Source organism: Tachypleus tridentatus, chromosome 3, assembly GCF_004210375.1.
Source record: "Tachypleus tridentatus isolate NWPU-2018 chromosome 3, ASM421037v1, whole genome shotgun sequence".
Taxonomy (NCBI): Eukaryota; Metazoa; Arthropoda; class Merostomata; order Xiphosura; family Limulidae; genus Tachypleus; species Tachypleus tridentatus.
In genome coordinates this window covers 70795885-70818032 of record NC_134827.1, presented here as the reverse complement: position 1 = coordinate 70818032, position 22148 = coordinate 70795885, and the positions used below count along the sequence as shown (strand labels likewise).

The 22148-nt window shown below is 32.0% G+C and overlaps 1 protein-coding gene across 8 annotated transcripts in view; it reads right to left on the bottom strand.

Annotated features, from left to right (window-relative positions):
* LOC143247123 (solute carrier family 12 member 9) overlaps window positions 1-22148 on the bottom strand; it is a 120249-nt gene that overhangs the window by 78674 nt on the left and 19427 nt on the right. For 5 of the 8 annotated variants that reach the window (XM_076494652.1, XM_076494649.1, XM_076494655.1 and 2 more), the window contains exon 2: window positions 4954-5344. In XM_076494652.1, coding sequence (XP_076350767.1) covers window positions 4954-5335 — 382 coding nt within the window. In that variant the 5' untranslated portion in view covers window positions 5336-5344. Of the gene's footprint in view, window positions 1-4953; window positions 5345-14429; window positions 14460-14489; window positions 14820-22148 lie in introns of those variants that run through there. The other 3 variants (XM_076494651.1, XM_076494656.1, XM_076494650.1) reach the window with 3 other exon arrangements.

The window sequence follows — 22148 nt, the reverse complement described above, 5'->3', positions numbered from 1 at the left end:
TATCTTTGGGACTCTGTTTGTAGAGCTTAACAAACACAGTGTAGTAGCTGTCCAAATTGCAGAAGTCACATAAATTAATTTAGTAATATGGTCTATATGCATACATGTTTGACTGAGTAATGTGTCTATGTAGATGAGTGGGAATGTATTCTAGACATGAGATACGCTTACAAACTTAACAAAAAAGTTTATATGTAAGTAATAATTTAAATTTATCTGTACCAATTTTGGGTCATTACATGATTATACTAACAACACCAGTTCCTGCTAACCTGCTTAATTTATAGCTCTGGAGTTGGTTGATACTGTAACTTTCAGGATGAAAATTACCCATTTGGGACTTTAATCCTGTCACAGATAACACAGGTAGTTAAGATGGTAATGTACTGGATAACCAAATCATAGTAGGACTTCATTGTAATCAAGATCATTATAGGTTTATTTGAAAACTGATAATAAATATTTATTACCAATTTCAATAGTAACAAAGTACTAAATGCTTTATAAATGTAATAAATTTCCACTTTGTTAAGATTGAGATACTAAGATTCCAGACTAAATATAATAGTAAATGAAAAATCATGTTAAAAATTGTTCCACATCATTTTTAATATGAACATGTTAAAGTTGTAGCTTATAATTTAAAATTTATAATAAACCATATGCTTTCTCACCAGTCTGAATTCCTCTGGCCAAAATCTTTAACTTATCATGTATCATGATAGTGGTTTATAATAATGATCATAAGAAGCTGCATAAAATCTTAATGAAACAATTGGGCAAAAAGCACCTTAAAAGGTAAAGATTAAGTTAAAAAACTCTTTAAAACCTTGACTGCTGAAGCTGTACAAGGTAAAAATGTAAAAAAAGCACACATTAGACTTTCAAAGAAAAGAAAATCCAATCAAAAATGGCTCATAAGTAATTATTTTTATTACAATTCTCTTGCTAACCTGTAGTGAAAACTGGCTTGGTATATTGCACTCAAACTTTCTGTATAATACTAAATCAGGTACAGCAAAGATCATATGGGTTCTTATAAGACAATTTATTGCTTCCCTATTTTACACAAGCTAAAATCCATCATAACTGTAGTATAAATGACGTTATCAATACTCCTTGGAGTTAGCTTTCTTATAAATTATCTCATGTTCCTTTAAAAAGCTTATGTACAGAGTGAAACAAGAATTACCAGCCAATAATAGAGAAGCATTAGATGACTAACTTGTAGATACTCAAAGCTTTGTATACACTTTACAATTGTTATCTTTAAACAGTCAACCCCTATATTACATATGAAGTGGAGTAACAAAAAATAAATAAATAAATACATATAATATTAAATTTTATTACTTCAAAAGACAAAGGTTTATTTACAGTGTTATTTTGGATTACGTTTTGTTTGAAAAGGACTTCTACTCACAAAACTTTATATATGGAAGTAAGTGAGGGGTGTGTTTAGTCAAAGCACAGATTTGCCCATTGCTATGTATTATATACAGAGAATTTAGTCATATAGACATTACAAAACCTCACTACATTCTCAAACAAATCTACATGGTAATCTCCAGCTGCAGCTTAACATTTTACATCAAATTAATGTGGTCAAATAATGAATAGCTATAGTTAATCAGCATGCACCATATCCATTAGCTATGTTTATTATCATTACAATGTTTTGCTATCACCACATGAAGTAACCCTTTGCCCATAGATAAACATACATCAAGCCATCAAACATGATAAATAAAAAACTGAGAAGTTACATGCTTACAAAGGAAGATCATTAAAAAAGGAAATAAGGCTAGAGATACTGTAGACATTACTTATCCAAATTACAAATCTCTGTTTATGACTCCACCAAATATAATTCTAAGTAACAGTATGAAGTTAGCAGTTTTGTAGTTTAAGTAAATAACAGGCAGAGTATATAGTCTTGTTTGCTTACTTTTTTTTTTTACAATCCCCATCTGCAGGTTTTCAATTCCAAATTTATTTATCTTGTGTACTATATGCATTAGCATGCCAATTACTTTTAAAATCTGTTTTAAAACCCTTACATCTTCAAAAATCACTCACATGGAACCCCATCATGTTTTCACTAACAGATTTAACTCCTTCCTGATTTTGAATGTTAATGAATAGTGCATCAGAAGATGAAAACCTTGAACCTTCTTTAGACTGGATCTTTATTGTGAAACCACCACTTCAGTATCATGATATTTCCTATAAGAACATGCTGGATAAGAACACAACCACAAAATGTTGTGGGATGGTCAAGGCATTTCTCCAGAAGGATATGTTGGGCTCTCTCTATGCAAGTGATATTGTCTGTTTCTACAATAAAGGAATCTTCCAATGTCATTTTCTTCCATTATCTCACACTGCTTGTCTGCTATGCATTTGTCCAAGTATCTATGACTAGAGATGGAAATCAGTGCTTTTTGTCAAATGATTAAACAACAGCCCCATTAATCAAATACATTCAACAAACTGATTAGTACAGTTATCTTAATCCATGGTCAGAAAGCAAAAGAAACAACTGAAAAGAGGCTCTGGCAGCCAGTAGCCTTCCTTCTAGTAAAAATTTGAAATGGAAAGAAAAAGCCAGTAAGTACTGCCATACGTTTCTTTCCTTTAATCAGCAGTTCAAAACTGAAGACAGTGGCAGACAGCTCTAGCAGCTTTGTCAATAACAAAGCAGTGTTCCATAGCACTATCAGATCAACATAAAATATGCATAATGTTTTTGAAGTATTGTCATTTATTAATGTACATGTATAGAATAAGTACTATAATCAATATACAACATAATGAATTGGTGTGTCTATAATGAATTTTTCGACAGATACTTGTACCATACTTGAAATTAAAGCAAACCACAACTATGAGTGAAAAGATACATTGAACTATCAAAAGAATGTGATTATGAAAGTCCCAACAGCAGTACACTAACAGTAAATTTCATGATTGATAATAAATACTGATAGTAACTATAACTATAGATGTTTTCAGCATTTACAAACTTATTTATTTTCCTAATTTTGTTTGTTTTATTTAAGCTATTTCTAGATAAATTTACTTTGTTTTAGACTGGTTTTGCATCTCTACTCACTTACACACCTAAAAGAATACATATCACATCTGACATTGGAAGTATTTCTCCCACATTAGACAGAAACCAAACTGGAGAATTAACAATTATAATAAATTTCACACTTACAAGCTATTTCCTCAGGAAAATTGACAGTATTTTAATAAATGTTAAATGTATGTTGTATACAAAAAAAAATTGTTTTTTTAACAAAGTATTTGTGTTAAATGTGAATTTCAGGAACAGAATAATGTATTTATTTCAAAATTTTCATAATTTGTTTATGCAATCTCTAGAACCTCCTAAATTAACATGAAGATCTTTTTTCAGTAACATTTTATATCTTATCTGTAGATTTATTTACACAGACAACAAATACTTGAGCCTACTGTATTTTGATTAAGGTCTAACAGATAAGGCTATTACTTATCTTGCAGACTTATGGACCCAATAAACTCAATAAAATTTTAAATGATTCTGGAAATAGCACTGAAACTGAAGTTATGTCAGTGATTAACACAAATGATTTCACATAAAACGTATAACCTCAGTTTAAAGGTATATTGAAAAACACAGAAACTCAAAACTAAATATTTATGCAAAAGTTCTATTAAACTGCATTATGATCTATTTCCTAACATATCAAATATGTGTTCAAGCAACTTTATGCTTTTGTGTCACAAGCAATGATTGTGAGAGAACCCTTTCTGTACAAAACAGATTCAAGACAAAATTAAGATGCACTACAATGGATGAAAATATAGTGTTTAATGAGAATTATATGGTTAGACATAGAAATTTTATCACATGATACCAGTCTGGAAATTAAAATATGGTACAGTGCTAAAAGCAGAAGAAAACAGCCAAGTTTTTCACAGCCATACAGAGAGATAATTCAGAAAATTAAAAATATCTAAATTGTGAATATGTGTTTTTCTAGTACTTTCTTGAGGCCAAATTCACGATAATACTAACTCATTCAAATTTTTATAAATTGTTCAACTGCCATATAAACCAGAAAACATACTGGGTTGCTGACTAAATTTAGCAGATACTGATAAAATTTGATTAGTATCACAGTGGTCACAGAAAACTTATCCAGTTCACTGACAGATGGGGCAAACAAGTTTTGTAGCAACAGGAATCAAACCTGAACTAAAGCCAAACTAGCTTAAAGTAAAAAACTAATTATAAAGTTAAAATCAAGTAGAAATTAAATAACTCATCATATTGCTTTGTGTTTAACCAGAAATAAACATTATAACAATATTTGTATGACTTGGAAATGTGAAATCATCAAAAACAGTAAATATCAGAAATAATTTCAGTTAGTTGATTATTTTCATGACAATTGTTGGAATACTAGAGATTAATAATTACAAACTAATTTTGATTAATTATTTTTATGATAATCAATTTAATCATAATTTTGATTAATGGATTAGCAAACTTTAGCCATAACTCTATAAATGTACACTCAAATTAAGAATATTTCTATGACAGCAAAAATAAAAAACAACAGCATAAACTAACCTATCATTATACTTAGTTTTTCAACTCACATTTAAAACAATACTAAATTTGTTATTCTATCTGAAACTAATATAACCACATACTGAATACATAATATTCAACCTGACTGAAGATGACATAAGAATATTGAAACTTTGTTTTGTACTTTATTTTAATTAAAGTGCTAATACACATACGAACCATCTTGAGAATACAAATAAAAAATATTTAGTACTAAAGATTGCAACATCACAACAAAGATGAACTTCACAGTTCATATTTGTTTTTATATTTATTTCAACTTTAACTCTATGGCTATTAACCATAATTATCCATAGCTTACTCACCTACTCGAAGAAAGAGCACTGCACTGAACATTGACAAACAGACAGGTGTGAAAACTCCTGAAAATGTTTTCAACCGTCGGGTACTGCCATTAGGAGTATTAATACCATTCATTTCAGAAAATGAATGAGGTCCTCCAGTAGCTCCACTGAGACTACGAAAGAGGCGAGAATGCCTGAGCAAAGGTGTTCGATCATTAGCTGCAGTTGCATTAGATCCACTTGAAGTGACTGAACTTACTGAAGATGATTTGCGGGGCATCTCCAAGTTCTGACTATTTGCAGCTGTAGCTCGCACTGAATCTTTCATTTGCAAAACTCCTGATGAAATTTCATCATTCTTTTTCAGCAATACTATTGATGACAAATCACTTTTCAGTGGCATCAAGAAGTGCTAAATGAAAAACATGTAAACATAATTTAAAGCTTCAAAAGATAATTTAACACTAAAAATTCTGCAATACTTTGAACATCTAACATTTTTCAACAATTTTTAAAGCTCTCCTCTAGACCTGAAAACATGTTACCAATCTTTTTTCATGCATGAGCTTTGTAATAAAATTGTAGCAATTTCTGCAACACTCCACACAAAAACTGCAGATCCTTTATGCTGTTTTCTGTTAATGACTTTTCCTAAAGCCATATATTAAATATCCTTACAGTTTCAAGGTTAGAATCACAAAAATAAAACATACATAAAATATATAATCACTTTTACCTTAAACTGTCAATGGCCATCTATTTGTTATTTACAATGTATGCTTTTTACTCATAACATACAATTCATTTTTTTCTTGTGTTCAAAGCAGTTTTTTGTGTAGATGCCCATTGTTATTTCTATCTTCAACTGATTTCTCAACTCTTTGATAACATTAATCCTTGACTAAATTTTAGTTCTTGATGTCAAAAAAAGTATTTGTTGGCTGATGTGAATTAATTTTTGTACAGTCCACCTATAATTTTGGCAATTCATGTGAGCAGTAGCATTTGCTTGTCTGTTGATTTGAGTTTATATAGTAACAGGGAAACCGACAGACTCAGAATCTCAAAAATGACTCAGAGAAAATTAATGTCTACTCAACCAATGATAAAAATGCTCACAGCTTTGTCACAAAATAATTCTGACCAGGAGAGTATGAGCAATCATAAATGCAATGAGTCTTGATATTGTGAAACACAACCATGCAAATAAAGTGACAAAAGGACCACCACCACCAAAACAGCTCTTCAGACACAGAAAATGTTGTAGCAGAAGCAGCAGTCCTAGAGAATCCTCTGCATTACCAAGTACTTCACCTGTTTCATCTCCTGCAGCTGCTCCAGCTGTGCCAATCACTTGGCTTCATACTTAACTAACCACAGTGACTCTAGCTGCATCACTAAGAAGGATGGAACTAAGGAAATTATGAATTCTAGTGTTGAGGCTGCAGGAATATAGGCTGCATGAAATGTTTTGAAACAAACTCAGGACCCACACAGTATGCAAAATGTAACACTGACAGTCCTCTCAGAGCTTTCCACTTACTGAGTGATACGTAAACACTACATCACATCCAACAATGTTCTAATGCAGAGGCATGCAGGATGCAAAATGATTTCTGGAAAACATCTCTGCACTGCTATATATTCCTGAGATCTATGGTGGCAAATGGGGAAATTCCTTTCTCTTTTTTTACAGAGACAAAGCCACAGAATTGATTTAGAGAAATATTGAAATATTTGTTCTTTGACTTGAGAGCAATTAAAGATGCCCAAATCCAAACAGGCAAATTGCCCTAGTATTATAAATTTGGAATGACTTCACTGAAAACAGCATTGTCTACTAGAAGCCAGAAGATAATATTACTATAGATGAGCAGCTGTTTGTCACAAAAGCAGTGTTGCTGGACACAATACATGGCAAACAAACTGAACAAATTTGAAATAAAATTTTAGCTCCCGGTGAATGTTGCCTCAAAATAAATTTTGAATAAATTCCTTTAACTCCAGAAAGACAAACATGCCCAGCTGATCAGAGACTGGCAGACACTAAATGACAAATGTTGGCACTGACACTAATGAAAAGAAAAACTCAGAGACTGCTTTTCTACAACCAGAAAAAGTACAAAGTACATGTACAGACCAAATGGCACTTTATTACTCTGATTCTCATAAGAGTCTAGTTGCTGTATTTTATAACTTTTTGGGTCTGGCAACCATCAATTTCCTTATTTTGTAGAAAAAATGCACTGGATGAAATATAAGTAGGGAAGATTTCATCTTAAAGCTAGCCTTTGAACTGAGACAAAAAACAGGTGAGAAAACTGCAAGGCACCAAGAATCTTAGCCTAAATCCACTGAAACATGTAAAAAAATTCCAGGAAGCTAAATGCAATAAAAACAGAACTTCAGATACATGTAACCAGTGTAAAAGACTTGTGTGTGCTCAGCTGCATGAACTGTGCCATTTAGCCTACTTTGTAATAGAAGTTATGTAATTTTCTTCATGACTTTTAAAAACACAAGTTGTTTAGAACAATGTACCCACAAGTTTACACTAAAAGAAATTTTGTATGTACATACAACTGTTTATACTCGCTTACCAACATGTTTTATGTTTATTTTATTATAGTATTTAAATTATTGTATTTTTCCCAAAAATATGTCCATTTTAATACCATTTTGGCCATAATTACATTTGACATTGAAAGATAAATCTATTGAGTTTTGTCCAATTATTTATCTTTCATTTAAAACTGATATTTTAACACGTAGTTGTGAAAAGGATGACTGTATGGTGATTCTTGATATATGCAAGTATATGTTGTGAAAACTTTGACAGTTCTAGTGCTAATGAGAATTTGCATCTATATATTTTCCATTAAAATGTATTTCCAGTCTTTATAAATCTAAAGTCCTCAAACATATTAATTTTATCATTAATACTTAAATTCCAAATTAAATTAACTAATTATTCCAACACATCAAAAATAATACAAAATATACTTCTTTAATGAAATTATTTTAAAGCACCTTAATGTTGTAAAAATTAAAACATTTGATGTATATAATAAAGATTAATTTAACTTTTCTGCAAAGGCAATAAAAACATCACAAAACAAGACAGCTTGTCACCAACTCACTCCCCAAACAAATTGCAAAAACTAACAACTAAAGACATGCACATTACAAATATTATAATTTTCCTACATTAAAAATGTGGTTCCAACAGACACCTATCCACACAATAGCTTTTATCTTTCAATACTGTCCCTCAATATGCACAGTTTTTGCTCACCACTAGCCTTGATATTACCACCTACCCCAATGTGTTTACACATGGTACAGCTACAATGTAGTATTCAAATAAGTATGCAACAACCTTCCATCAATAAGAGAGAAACATGATCTCCTGATACTCCTGACTCCTCTTATACTGTATGGCCAAAGCTTTACTTTGAAATTATGCAAAAAAAAGAAACACCAAAAATGGAGAGAATAGGTGGGGAGCATTAGGGCAAGTAATAGCTACCATATACACATTTCATGTTGGAAAATTATAACTTTTGATACAATACTTTACCTCTCTTCACATAAAAGCTAGAACCCCACACAGTACTAATGCAAAAGTTGCCTTGATAATCACCCTTCAATAAAGACACATGTAGCATGAAAATCTCAATAGATGATCACATTTATACCAAGTATACTCTTTGCATACAGAGAAAGTATATGTTGCAAATACAGACCAAAAAAGACATATCCAATATTTATGCAATTTGATACAATAAATGGTATAGAAAGGCAAGAGCGCATCTGACCATAATTAGTAAAAATGGGAATAAAGCATCTGGGCCATAGTAAGAGGAGGGCCCCTACTGTCTTCACCTTTAGCCCAGGAATCAGAAACTAAATTCCATTTTTTGTTACAAAAACCCAGGCACTGTAGACTTGTGCAGACCAATGTACACCAGGCCACTCAGGAACCTCACTTTTAGGTGATAACAGAAAGGTTTTAATTTGGTTTGTTTTGAATTTCATGCAAAACTACATGAGGGTTATCTGCACTAGCTGTCCCTAATTAAGCAGTGTAAAACTAAAGACAAGGCAGGTAGTCATCATCACTCACTGCCAACTCTTGGGCTACTCTTTTACCAACAAATAGTGGGATTGACTGTCATATTATAATGCCCCCACAGCTGAAAGGACAAGCATGTTTGGTGCAACAGGAATTTGAACCCATGATCCTCAGATTACTACTCAAGTGCCTTAACCATCTGGCCATGCTGGGCCAGATGACGAAGAGGAGGAATACAACATGATGCAATTTATCATCCAGTCCATGGTAGGAGGAGATAAGAGGACTTAAGCTGGATAACTGGTCCTATTGCAATCCAACACCAGACCATCAGAAGGATGAAAGATCCCAAAAGGTCAGCTCAAATTAATTCACTAATTTGAACTGTTGATAAAATATCAAGTTCCAGATCAGGTAGAAGACTCAACGTTGTTTGTAAGTTTGTATAACTTTGGAATATAAATTATTATTTCTAACAACTGTTATTATCAATTGTATTATTGTTTGTGTATTAAAATATATCTGTGTGAAGAAAAAAAACTATGACACAATCCTGATGGCAAATACATAAACTTAATAAATGTTGCCATTTAATTAACTACTAAATCCAATTTACAATTTAATTCAGTTTTAGGCTATTTCTGATTGTAATATTTAACAAGAAAAATTATCTATGAGCAATGCTCATAGCCAGTAGTCAAGTGATTAAGGATAAACAAAATGTTAGGATAGAAGTAGAGCCTTTGACAGATGATAACAGAAGGCCCACATCTGATCATGATGTAGATGGGTTATTAAATTCTGTTTTGTTTTGTTTTTCAGTTTTGCTAATAACAATTTCAGCAATATTCCTCATCCTTAACAGTACATATATCTAACAATTTGATCATGTTAAGTTTCAACTTAAGACAAAACACAGTTAACACAGTTCCACTATAAGAAAATCTTGACAAACAAATCTTCTGACATTTTTTGAAAAAACACCACTTACGTAGAGGAGAGTAAGGGTGTAGATTTGGTGTATGTGAATTTTAAGTAAGTATCTGACAAGGTTCCACATAAAAGGCTTGTAAAAAATTTATCTCTGTAATTAACTGGATAAAAGATAGGCTGGATGGAAGAAAACAAAGAGCAGGGAATAAACTATCCAGATTTGAATCATAATTTGTGAATCAAAACAACCCCACTGGTTAGTAGCTTGCCTCTTTGCTTAGTATAACATGCAAATCATTAATTTCCCTTGTATAGTCTTTAAAACCAACAACATAGTGATACACCAAAGCTGATGTTCACTTCTTTAAAACTCCCAAAAAAATGGTGCATACAGTATTTTACCACTTTGTCATGCATACATCACATCACATACATTTGGTATAGTCTGTTGACCATGTCTGGAATACACCCACAGCCTAATTAACTGCATTAGACTATATATGTACAGTAAATACATTGCACATTTAGTAGCGAGTCAGTTACAAACTTTCAATATGGATTCAGTCCAAAGTATCAATAATATACTACTGTATCTTCATAAAATTAGAAAGACTTTTAGTAAACATTACAAGTCATTTGTACACATAAAACTAGGTTTCTAATGAAGAACTATCACTAAAACTTTTTCTGTGAAAATATCAATTTTTTTACTGGTCCAAGTACAAAATTGTTTGTTAAAATTAAAAATATTTTAATCTCAAAATTATCAAATGTTAGTTATATTATCTCTTAAAACCTCCTAAATACAGTTCAATTTTTTTTTTAGTTAAACATATTTTCTGTTTTTTCCTTAAGTTTACTCCATATAAAAAGTTGATTAATTTGATCAACCTCATAACCACCAAAACATAAATACTGAAATGATTCTAAATTATCTTTCTTTTTTTAACTACAACATGAAAGTACATTTGTTTATTCTAACTTCAAAATCATTACAGTATACAATATTTGTTAATACTTAAATTTTATTGCTTTATTGTCCTTTGAACCATTTCTAACTGCTAGTACAATTCACACCATTATAAACTGTAAATCTTTGGAGAATGTGAAGCTCTTGTTATACTACTGAATTATATAACCCAAGAGTTACTCACATGCATGCATGTCTGGTGAGGAGTATTTTCATGTAATTTAATTATTTTAATTACTTTACTAAATAAAGAAATACACATGAAAACCAAGAAACAAAGTACTTACATTTGTTTTTGTTTTGTTTTCTGCAGTAACTGAATGACACTTAACTCTTTTTTCTTTTATACCAAATCATTTTATTTAATTAAATAATGAACCAAAGAATATAAAATAGCATGTAAAAAGTATACAATGTCCTATAACTATCAAAATGTGACAAGAGCTACTAAATATTCATCCTGACTAGTCGATGCACTACCCTCTCGAATGAAGCTTGTAATGTAATGGTTTTCTGTACACAAAACAATGCAATATAATATACTTTACATATGAAAATCTTGGCTTTCTATTGGTTAAAAATAACATAGAATCAAAAATAATAGACAGAGGTATTTGTAACTCATGAAACTGAGGACATAAAAGGTGTGTGGCAAGGTCCATAGTCTGATTTTCTATTTGAAGGCTTTGTAACCAAACAATTTTAAAGGCTATAAATATTATGCTTTATCTGAACAATGACAATATTTTAATAAGTAATTTATCATAAAATCTGTACTTCTTGAAGGAATGGTAAACAAGTTAGAGAATAGGATGTATAGAGAAAAAGGACATTTCTTACACTAGGAGAAATTCAAAATGTTTTTCTGATGTTGCATTATAAAATTAAGAACTTAACATTCATATAATATTAAAATATTGATTACTAGCTATGACTTTACCATACTAATCGGTTTAACATGAACAAACAAAAAAAGTATAATTAAATTCTAAATGCTAATCACTAAAAACCTTCTGAAATGCAGAGTAATGACACAAGGGATAAATTGCTGCTGAAAAGTCCCTAGACATTTTCTTCTTGAAAAGCCAAGACCACATTGTGAAAAGAATGAGGTCTTACCAAAAATTAGAAATAAACTAGATTAACTGGAAAAATGATTTGTGGCATTCTTTTTCAGTTGAAATATCTTCAAGTAACTTCCTTCTCTGATTAATTGATTGTTGTAATATTTTGTAACAAATGAATCATTTAATATTTCTCAAAGTTTAAGTTTTACTTTATATACCAGGTACTGTTTTGTTCATGAAATTTCATGTATGGTACAATTACATATTAGGGTTTGAAGCTGAATACAAGTATTGTTAGAATAAAAACAAATCATTTCCATCTTTTTTTTTTTCCATTCATGGATGTCTTTACAAAGAGTTAGGACCTATAGTGCTGGGTTTAATTGTCATAATGTGTTAAAACTTGCTAAGCAATATTTGCTAAGTGCTAATCAAATCCACAAAACTATTTTGTGCCATGGAAGAATGTTATAAATGGATTTCAGTCAAACTGGATTAATGTCACAAGGAGAGTACCTCAGGGGTCATTATTATGACCTTTGCTTTTTTTTTTCTTTCTTTTTTTATTTACAAATCCACAAAACTATTTTGTGCCATAGAAGAATGTTATAAATGGATTTCAGTCAAACTGGATTAATGTCACAAGGGGGAGTACCTCAGGGGTTAGTATTATCACCTTTGCTTTTTTTTTTTTATTTACATCAATGACATATATGAAGGAAAGGTCAATAACTTACTTGAATTTGCAGATGATATTAAGGTATTGGATGTTGCTAGCTTCAAAGCGAATAATGCTGCTTTACAAAATGATTTAGACCATTTAGTGAGTTAGGCAAATAAATGGCTGATGGATTTTAATTATAACAAATGCAAGGTAATGTATACAGGTTACAGTAATTTGAATTATAAGTATAAATTGAGTAGGAACACATTTAACAGCATTATCTTGGTGTAATGTTTGATCAGTCTCTTAAACTATACAAGTAGTGGCATAACAAATAGGATTTTGGGTAGTATCTATAAAAATATTGAATACAAATCTATAGAGGTTATAATTTCATTGTATAGATCACTGGATAGGCCACATTTCAAATAATATGCTCAGTCTAATGCTTCTTACCTTAGGAATTGTTGGAAAAGCTTCAAAAAAGGGCTACTAAAATGATATCCAAGATGAAAAACTTGCTATACAAGAATAGATTACAAGTTGTTGAAACTGTATTCTTTTGAAAAAAAAAAGAATTACAGGAAATGAGATTAAAGTGTTTAAGATTATTAAGAAAAATAATAGTGTTGATGCATCATCTTTTTTCATACTTGATGAGAATGACAGGACTAGTAGGAAAATACAGTTTTGGCAGCATAGTCATCTTCAGCTCAGTTTTTGTTTCTAACTGGATGGTTCACCTTTGGATGTGGTAAAGACAATAAATTTAACTGAATTTTTAAGTGAAGGACTAATAAATATAGGAATGATAAAAGCTGGCTTTGAAGGGTTTTTTTTTCCAGTTTTAGTTTAGTTTTGTGGATGAGTCAGTCTGGATGGACCAACAAATCCCTTGTTTTCCCTAGATATTACGTTATTGTATTAGCAGACTACATATGGACCGTTCAATATTTTATTTTACACTTAAAATAGGAAATGTTTATTTTACCTTTCCTCACTGTACTGAAGTATTAACTCTACTACAGTTACTTTAAGTTTCACAAGGTTGTTGATTAAAATATCTCTACCATAATTAATATATTATTGTACAACTTTTTTCAATAGTATTAGATGTTGACCAATACATTTACAACAATAATTAATGAATCTGAGTTGTGAAATCATACATTTCATAAGAGGCAAATTCATGATGTTGCAACTGTCAATATGATTTGTATAAACAAATAAAATATATACAAACAGCACACCTGCTATATTAAGAAGCTAATAGACATCAATGCAACTTTACCACACAATATTCATTGTTTTTTAAGCTAAGATGTAAAAGTATAGTAATAGTATTTGTAAATGAAACTAAGCATATAATGATATATATACACATAAATTCAAATGCATAAAAAGTAGAAATAAAAGAATAAAGTGGTTGAATTGGATGAATATAATCAGATAGAATTTGACATACTAATGATTTACTTCATTACATAATGAATGAGATTATCTAACAAGTTATACTAAAGTTGCAGTTTACATGTTACAACGTAAAACTAAAAGTAGTAGTAATGCTACTACTAGTAGCAATAGCCTGGTCAATAATTATTTACTTTGCACTGAATCAGTTTCTCCATCATTGTTATAACTACATATACGTACATATAACTGTTAATGTTAAACTTAAAAATAAAATTCAACATGACCCAGCAAAAGTCTAACATAACTATAAGTCGAAAACAAGTTGAAAATTGAAGTTAACACATCAAAATTAATTTATTAACACACATTACTCACTAGACTACTATACATTTGCCATCACAATTTAAAGTTGATTCCTCAATTTATTAAACTTACTTTAGTGAAAGCGTATTCAATTAATGATACACAGGTTCACTACGTCAGCTTCCCTTTATTTAAAAATTATTAATATCACTTCTTTACACTTCTTACTCGGCTATTAAAAACACTACTTTTGTCTACCACCAGAACAACTATTACTTTTTCATTGCAACTGCAATGGGCCGATAGGTGTAAAGCTTTATAGTTTATATAAGCACTTAATTAATTAATATTATTACATCTACACACCGATATTAAAGTATATAAGCTGAAAATATTTATGCTATTGTTGTTTTCTTAGTGTAAAACTACACAAAAGACAATCTGCAATATATGCACCATGGAGAATCGAACTCCGAATTGTAATGTTGATAATACGTTTATTTACCGTTGAGTCAGAGAACTATTTTATTTTATATAAAAATACACACGTCTGCCTACAAGTAGCAATAATAATAATAACAAAACAAATGTAGTACATGCAGGGCTTTTCAATCCTATAAACTTTACAACAGGATTTTAAAAATTCAAGCATGTTATTAAATTTTAGTATAAAATAGACAACAGAAATATAGAATGATACGATAAAGTTTTTAATTTATAGACAGAATGGATACTGCAGATTGTTTGTTTGTTTATTTTTTAATTTCGCCCAAAACTACACGAGAGTTATCTGCGCTATCCGTCCCTAATTTAGCATTGTAAGGCTAGAAGGAAGACAAATGGTCATCATCAATCACCGCCAACTCTTGGGCTACTCTTTTGTTAACGCATAGTGAGATTGACTATCACATTATAATGCTCCCAAGGCTGAAGAGGCGAGCATTTTTGGTGTGAGGGAGATTCGAACACGTTACCTTCAGATTACGAGTAGATCGCCCTAACCACCTGGCCACGCCGGACCACTACAAGTTGTGCAAGGTCGTCGACAGCACTGTTTTTCAGGGATTGTTTAGTTAGTTCCTATATGTTATAGCCTTCCCTATGTTGCGAAAAAGTTATAATGTCATTGCAAGTCATTAATTAAACCACTTTTGGAATATTATATTTAGTTTGGGTTCCTTACCTTAAAAAAAAAAGAACATTATCAAAATATCATCCTTTCTCAGGTGGATTAGTGCCCGAGCTAGTGCTGCATGATCTTTGAACAATATAGGACCTTGTCGTGTTTAGTATGCAGAAAGGTACCATGCACATAGAGGAACTATCGCTTTAGTCGCCGCATACACTTGTGTAGTCTGCTGCCTATGTCTTGGAAAGATAGCTCATCTATCGAAAGGGAAACTGCATGCTGACAAACTCTACAATATATCCTTCCCGAGGGTGCCTATTCCAGACCTAAAATCAGAACAATGATTTTCATTCTATGAGCAACATCTCCCAGACTAAGGAAGAAATCTAAATCTCCTTTGACGCACAGCTTACTTTCATTTGCTAAAATAAAATTCTTGTTCACTGGGTATAGTAATAACTCCACTTAAAGGGCTTAGAAGATTTCAAGGTCCACTAAAATTCTTGCTACTCTGAAATCTACCAGAAACTCAACTTCCCCTCCTTGCACAGTTACAAATCTATTTAATACCCCACCCTACTCTGACAGACCTAGATTAACCTCTACACTCCTTATTGTAAACCAGCCACTGTCCTCCCACATACACACACACACAGACTGATGTCCAAGCCCAGTTTGAATTTTGTTAGTTTTGTTGGGCATTTGTCACGCCATTCACCTCTCATTGTAAGTTATGCCAAACGTGTTGATCCACTGAATGATATTAACACCTCCAATAATTTTGTCGCTCAGTAGAATGAGGACATTGAGAAGTTAGAATGGCTACTGTTTTTTCATGGACTCATGAAGAAATTTATCTCCAAATTTTATTTTACGAAAAATCAGCAAAGGTTAATAAATAGAATGATATTACTGACCCTGGATTATGAGCTGACTTTCGACACCCTTGGATGTATGGGTGGATTAAGGAAGGAATTACTAGGGCTGAAGATCGGGCTTAAAACAAGGCTCGTTATGAAAAAGAAATATTTGTCTTCGTTTTTATTTTCACGCTGGGAGGGTAATACCATTTGATTCGTGTATGTCCGTGTTTCAGGGCGTATATCTCAGATACTCGCAGACAGATATACACGAAAATGTTACACAGGATGGGAAGTCGTTGTTGTTGTTTTTGGAATTTCGCACAAAGCTACTCGAGGGCTATCTGTGCTAGCCGTCCCTAATTTAGCAGTGTAAGACTAGAGGGAAGGCAGCTAGTCATCACCACCCACCGCCAACTCTTGGGCTACTCTTTTACCAACGAATAGTGGGATTGACCGTAACATTATAACGCCCCCCACGGCTGGGAGGGCGAGCATGTTTGGCACGACTCAGGCGCGAACCCGCGACCCTCAGATTACGAAGCGCACGCCTTAACGCGCTAGGCCATGCCAGGCCCAATGGGAAGTCAATATGGGATAGACCTCTCAACATTTGGTTCGTATCCGGATTCTTGATTACTTTAATTTGCTTTTATAATGAACATCTTCGTGGTTTCCTGTTAATAACTGTAAAATGTGATAGGATTTATATTATAATTTATGGGCATATTGAGGTTGGGACTCTTCATCATACTACAATAAAAGATCTGGATCGTTGATAATTCTGGATATGAGAATGATTTTCTGGGTTTTCAAAGGTGAAATTTTACGTTACGCAATATAAACGCATGCTATCTCGAAAAGGAGTAGAGAGGCGAGGGTATGCAATCTCTGATAGAAATGTTAAATGCCTCAAATGAACAACGTGTGCGGCAGGGCCAGGTGATTAAGGTACTCGAATCGTAATCCGAGGGTCGCGGATTCAAATCTCTGTCACACCAAACATGTCCATCCTTTCAGCCGTGGGGGCGTTATAATGGAACGTCAATCCCACAATTCATTGGTAAAAAAGTAGCCCAAGAGTTGGCGGTGGGTAGTGATGAATAGCTGCCTTCCCTCTAGTCTTACACTACTAAATTAGGGACAGCTAATAGTATTCCACTGAGTCTACTTATTTTGGAAAAGAGAAAGAGAAAACTATATATGTGATATGAAGTGAACAATTTGATTAATAGTGTGACTCTGTATAATTTCATTCTGACCTAGAACATTTGTACACGAGAGTGAGACTATCTAGCCACGCTAATCGTATAATAGGTTTTGGTCGATTAAAATATCTTTACTCCATATTTTCATGATGCTGTCAGCTAAGCTCCTCGCGATTTAAGCTGAACAAATCATTTCTTAGAGTAGGCCTAAGGTGTAAAAAACTGAAATTGCCAGGCTAGATTGAAGATATCCATCTTTTGAATTTTCTTTTTCAAAGGCTTTGGATTTTCTTCAAAAATAGATTTAATGCATCACTAAAAGATATTTACCAGCATTTTAAGCTTTCAGGATACAGCTTATCATTTTTTTATGTTTCTTGAACAGAATTAGGAAATTGTTATCCCGTGAAAAATATAATAAAAAACTATCATTATTTCTTGACCTATATTAGCTGACGTAGCAGCTATAAAAATATTGTTGGCAACTTGGCAAACATCATTAACTGGAAAGTATATAAATACAAGTCATCCAAGTACAAAATTTGATTATTTTTTTTAGTTAAGTACACAAAATATGTAACAATTGTTATGAACTATTAGGTAGCTTGTTCTAAAATATCTCTTTCCCGCAAATGTGCAAATATGCTTCTACGTTAAACACTATTATTCGTTCAGTATTCATCTCACCTAATTTACAGATGTACAAACATAAGAGCAGTTGGGAAAAGCTAAGATCAGAAAATTGAGATAATATTAGCTAAAACCAGGAAGCTAAAAGATTTATGGGATTTGTCCACTTATGCTGAAACATTTTACAACCAAGACAATGGAAACAATATTAGCACTGAATCTCTGAATGCTGATAACCATCAACCTCATCACGTTAAATCAAGCTTTTGCCCTCTATAAGAAAGCGCCAAAAGTGTAACCGCCAAAATAGTGAAAACAATCATGTATAGATTACAACTCTCAATAACGATGACCATTAACCTCATCAAATTAAATTAAGGCATGACCAACATGAAGAAACTAATTATTGATGAAGATATTATTGTGCAAGTATTTGATGTTGGAACATGAACACAAGTTTCTGATGAAATTATAAATTACCTATTATCAGTATATGGATGCAGAGTGATCCAAAATTGATTTCAGGTGATAAGTAGAACGCCAATGCTACAATATTTTTTATGCTAGCAATCGATTTGCAGAAAAGGTTAAACTGTTTCACTTTTCACCTTTGAAGTGAACATCTGTGTCACATGCAAATTGTTTTCAACAACAACGGAAACTTTTTTGTTATCACATTTGGTCACTTTCGATGGAAACACGCTATAAGGGACTTTAGTCGACATGAAAATAAGCTCGCTGCATCAAACTGCATCACCAACTTTCTTATGTATAAAACCAGAGCCAAGTGAATCAAGAAGATTTTACCAGAGCAGATGAAGTCCGAGAAAAAATACTAGCATCAAGTTCTAGAGAATATTCCCTCAATTATAAGATTTCCATGACCCAGGGGATTAGCATTCAGAGGAATCAATGAAATAATTAGTTCAGTGTATAATAGTAATTACATGGCAAACTGTGGCTACTGACTGAGTATAATTAATTAATATGTTTCGTACTAAACAGTTTCAAAAATGCACAAATAAGGAAAAAGATCATGTTTCATATTTATCTTCAACTGTATGTGATAAATTCATAGAAATCCTACACAAAGAAGTTCTCACAATAATTATCCTTGAAACTGAATCATGTAAGTGTTACTCAGTGTCTGTTAATTGTATACCAAACATATTACTTATGGATCAACTGACAATAATCTTTAGATACGTTCTTGATGATGACTATGTACAGAGATTTGTTACATGCTTACCAATAAGCAGTAACACATGAGCAGAACTTTTTAAGAGTTCTCATTAATTTCATTGAAAAGAATAATAATTCAATTATCATTTTCAGCCATACAACGATATGGATGACAAATATGTTGGAATGTGAGCCTTGATCAAAGAGAAGAACCCCTAGCAGACTGTCTTCCTTGCTATGCTCATTCACTCAGTTTGGTTGGACAATGTGTTGTGGACTACTGTACTGAAGCTAATTTTTATTCATTGCCTTTGTGCAGAAATTTTATGCGTTTTTCTCAGGTTTAACCCATTTATGGAAGAGCCTACACAATGTGCTTGAAAAGCTAGGATTACCAATGATAAGAAGTTATCAGACACAAGATGGAGTGTGCATTCAGATGCAATACAAAATATTTAAATAGTGTATAAAGCCAAAGTGCAAATCCTTGCTTCCATTATAGATGATAACCTTGAAAAGCTACAAATGCACTTAAGAGTCAAGAGTCCCTGCTTCCATTATAGATGATAACCTTGAAAAGCTACAAATGCACTTAAGAGTCAAGAGTCCTTGCTTCCATTATAGATAATAACCTTGAAAAGCTACAAATGCACTTAAGAGTCAACATGCTGTATACTACAACTGTAACAACTCGAAACAGGTATAATAACAGAATTATGGAACATTCTCCTGGTAAGACTTCATGTGTCATTTCCATTACATAACTTCCAAATAGATGTAAGTGCAACTTCTCATCTGCAAATATTTCTAAAGTAATTCATGCAGGAATTACAAGATTCATTTCCTGAATATGAGGAAAAGGGTAAACAGCTGTCTAAATGTCAGACGTATAATGACAGATCAAAGAAAATGAAGATAAATATGCAATGGTACAAAGGAAATGCTGAGAACAGCAATTTTTTGCCCTCATTACTCAGTATAAAGTTCAGGCTTCCTTAACAATAACTGGGAAATTTTTACCTGTACTAGACAACAGAAAGTGGCATATGAAAACATCAGTTTGCAAATCTGGGTTTCTACAAAACTTAGAGTCCATGTCTAAAGAGGACATTCATAATACAACCAAAAGTTGATTAGTACATACCCTATTGACTTGGAGAATTGCACGGAAGAGCTGTTGATTTTGTTATCCTATACAAGATGGGGATTATTGAAAATCCGTTAGAATCCAAAGAATAAAGTATGCTAATAATAATATGTGACCAGTTTCTAAAATCAAATTTCCTAAGCATCCTGATAATCTTAAGGATGTGCCTGTGCTTCATGTCAAGGTTAAAGAAAATCAGGTTAAATGCACTGACACTTTTATGCATAGAAAATGACTTGATAGAATTGCTTGACAGCAAATTAGGAAATCATAAATGCCTTTGATATAAACAGAGCCAGAAAGACAACAGATATAAGTATTAACAGATGACATGATGCTAAGCATAATATGTGAGAACTCATGCGATCTAAGCATTTGTGTGTGTGGTATGTTATTCGTTAAGTTTATGTGTATTTGGTTTCTTTGTGTCTCTAGGCTTTGATTCCCAAATGCAAAATTTGTCTGTGTTAAAACATCATTTTTCCTATTCAAGAAACATCTAACATTCTTCATTAATTTATAGATGAGTTCTACAAACCCGTGGGTGTTATTTTATCCTTATCTTCAAAAGTAAAACATATCTTAAGGTTTCTTTTTTCACCTTAGTCTTCAGCTGTGATCATAACCATATGAACCTTTATCCATCCTTGACAGGATGGCATTCTTTGTGCTTATAACTAATGTGCCCATCTAGATTTTAGTCAAAATTTTTAGATCGAAATCCAAACTTTAAAAATATAATGTACAAATATATTGTTGTAGCATATTCTGTTATTGAACTTATTGTGGATTATTTGGTAAATATAATGCAAAATCCAATTCACATGTTCATAATAAATTGATTCATTTATAGGCTACAGGCTACCTTCAGTGGTTGGCCTAACTTTACAAACTAAGTTTCGACAAAAAATTCTAAATATTATGTACACATGGTTTAGGTGCAAAATGTTCTCATTAATTAACCAGCAACAAATACTTACTAATTCACTATCTTGAATTTTGATAAACATATTCATTACCTTTCATTTTTAATTCCATGCAGCTTTATGACTGACACTAAGTTGACTAATTAAATTTAAGCCACTCAATCTAATATCTATTGTATTTTGGTTATAAGGGATGAATTTGTTTAGTTGTAATTTGTTACAGACCACTAACTTGATAAAATTCATGGGAAACTACTGAAATAAATAATTCAACTGTTATTGAGGTTATAACAAGGGAGTTTTAGCCATATAGATTGGGAAATGTTAGGATCAAATCATGAGGGATATGGGTTTTAGAAACTATTTAGGATGGTTTTCTTCAGTAATTGGTTAAGGAAGCTACTATGTACAATGATAGTTTCAATTCATTGTTAACTTCTAATATAGAAAGAATTGATAGGATAGAGACTGGTGAACATCTGGATGCAAGTTATTATTACACAGTCAGGCTTAATGTTTTCCTGAATATAGAGGTAAGGAAAGATAAAATTTTGGTTCCAAACTTTAAAAAAAATTGAAGAGATAAAATGGGAATTGTCTCTTGTGACTTCAGCAACTGAATTAAAGGGAGGAAATATTCTGAAAATAAATTTGTAAATATTGAAGATTTGCATGTTCCTTATAGTAAAAAAAAAAAGAGGGTTGCAAG